Genomic DNA, 2,330 nt, shown 5'->3' on the forward strand with positions numbered 1-2,330 from the left:
ATAGTATATTTTTTTGTAATAATAACATATTTTAAAGTGGATTTTGCATGTACAAGATATTATTGGTTATAAATTGTGAATTAAAATAATGTCTAATATAATGGATACGAATGAGGTTATAATAGAAAAGATAATAGCAAATGGAGGTACAATTGATGAATTTAAGGAACATACGTCAAAAATTGAAGAAAACAACGATGTACCAAGCACTATTGAAAACTTTTCATTGCTATGCAAGGAAAATATACAAAATAATGTTGATAAAGTAAGTCAAATTACAGATGATTGTGAAGTAATTTTAAGTGATGAGAATGTTGAAACTAAAGAAAATTGCAATAAAAAAGATAATACCAATCATTTGTTATTTGAAAAGTTAAAACAGAAAGATGATGTTCATATTGTGCATGAAGAAAATGTGGTTTCAGCAGTTCAAAGTAAGGATATAGAATATTTACTTATTATAAATAAAATTAAACCTATTAGTTTTTATTAAAAATAATTAAATCATATAATTCTTGTTTAATAGAAAATGATAAAATGTCTTCTCTCGTTAGTATTGCTGTAGAATATGGTAATTCTGATTCAGAAACAGAAGATAATTCTAATCAAAATGAATGTGACAATAAACAAAGTAAACAGTTGCAAGGAGTACATATGCAAACTTATAGACAAAATATAGAAGCATCAGTAAGTGAAGAAAGTGATAGTGAAGATGATTTTACTAGTAGCAGTGACTCTTCAATAATATCTCAGCCAAATGAATCAGACAGTGATGATAGTTCAAATAAGTAAGTTGTTTATTTTCATAAATTTTCATATATCTTTATATGACATGTTTATTTTTATAAAATTTCATATGTTTACAATTTTAAAGCAATTTCTTGCACTTATAGAAGAAGCAAAGGAAATAAATTAAGGGAGCAAAAGAATAATGAAATAAAAAATGAATTAGATGATTTACCTCCTATTGAAGATTTAAAAATTAGTGTACCTGAGGTACTATGTGATCCATTAGGCGAGGTATTTATTAATTCTGAATTAATACTTAGGTAATATGATACATAGAATAATGTAATGCAATAAATAATAATTTAAGGTTGCATGGATGGTTGAACAATTAGTTGTTGTGAAACCAAAATCTGGAAAACCAACATTAAATTTGGATACAATTTTATTTGTTGAAAAAGGACAAAGAGCTTTAGGTAAAATATTTGATGTTTTTGGGCAAGTAAGTGAACCTCACTATTGTGTGCGATTTAACAGCTCTGAACACATAAAACAGTATGATGTTAAAGTAGGAATGACTGTGTATTATTGTCCAAATACAGAATATACCTCTTTAGTATTTCTGCATGAATTAATGAAGTAAGTGAATGTGTAAGCAATGACTATGTTATTTTCAAGTTCTATTTTAATCTATAGTCAGCTCTATGTGCTAAATGATGTATTATTGTTATAGGATTAAGGGGATTGATGCAACAGCAGACGAACCTCCTGAATTTTCAGATGATGAGGAAGAACGAGCTTATTACGAAAAACTAAAAGCAAAACAAGCAAATAATATCAATGAAATGGATATTCCGTCAAAACGAAAACGTACTTCAAGTAAGTTTTTTTTATATAATATTTATGTTTAGTATCAAATTTATATAATAGTTATACTTTTAGAACCTACCACCGGTTGGCAATCAAATCATCCATGGAATAGAACTACAAAGAAATATAGGAAAGGATATTATCCACGGTCAGATAGACAATTTTGTTCTATGCAAACAGAAAATCAAACGCAAAATATATGGTCACATCCATATCAAAACAATAGTGAACAATATGGACCTGGGGCATACTCAATGCAAGCTGTGCAATATATGAATCATAATGTTAATAGTGTTAAACCAAACTTCTATGGTCCACACAATTATTACAATGAAGATAGTATGGCAACATCTTCAAATTCTAGAGGTTCTTTTAATACATGTCCAAGAGTTTCTCCAGGGTATTTACCGTTTTACAATTCACCTACAAATTTAAGATTTCAAAACGCAAATATGTCGTGGCAACCACACATGCCGCAAGTTCCTGTGCGAATGAAAATACCATGGTTACCCTTACCACCACCCCCTCCCCCACCAACAACTTTATCATCAGATCCTCCACCATCAACTTCATCATCAGATCCTCCACCATCAACTTCATCATCAGGATCTCCACCACCAACTTAAACATCAATAATGTGATAATTTTTTTGATGAAAGTACATATATAAAAATACATTTATTTATATCTTTGGATGTATTTTTATTTGTATCAATATTATTTTAAAAGTACAA

General features: G+C 28.7%; 1 protein-coding gene across 1 annotated transcript; it reads left to right on the forward strand.

Annotated features, from left to right (window-relative positions):
• Positions 1-88: 88 nt before the first annotated feature.
• LOC108572272 (H/ACA ribonucleoprotein complex non-core subunit NAF1) lies at positions 89-2,222 on the forward strand. The gene is made up of 6 exons (XM_017934471.1): positions 89-434; positions 527-788; positions 894-1,020; positions 1,097-1,365; positions 1,460-1,605; positions 1,669-2,222. Exons 1-6 carry the CDS (start codon positions 89-91, stop codon positions 2,220-2,222), a joined length of 1,704 nt encoding a protein of 567 aa, XP_017789960.1.
• Positions 2,223-2,330: the final 108 nt, after the last annotated feature.

This window comes from Habropoda laboriosa, unplaced genomic scaffold, assembly GCF_001263275.1.
Source record: "Habropoda laboriosa isolate 0110345459 unplaced genomic scaffold, ASM126327v1 scaffold65, whole genome shotgun sequence".
Taxonomy (NCBI): Eukaryota; Metazoa; Arthropoda; class Insecta; order Hymenoptera; family Apidae; genus Habropoda; species Habropoda laboriosa.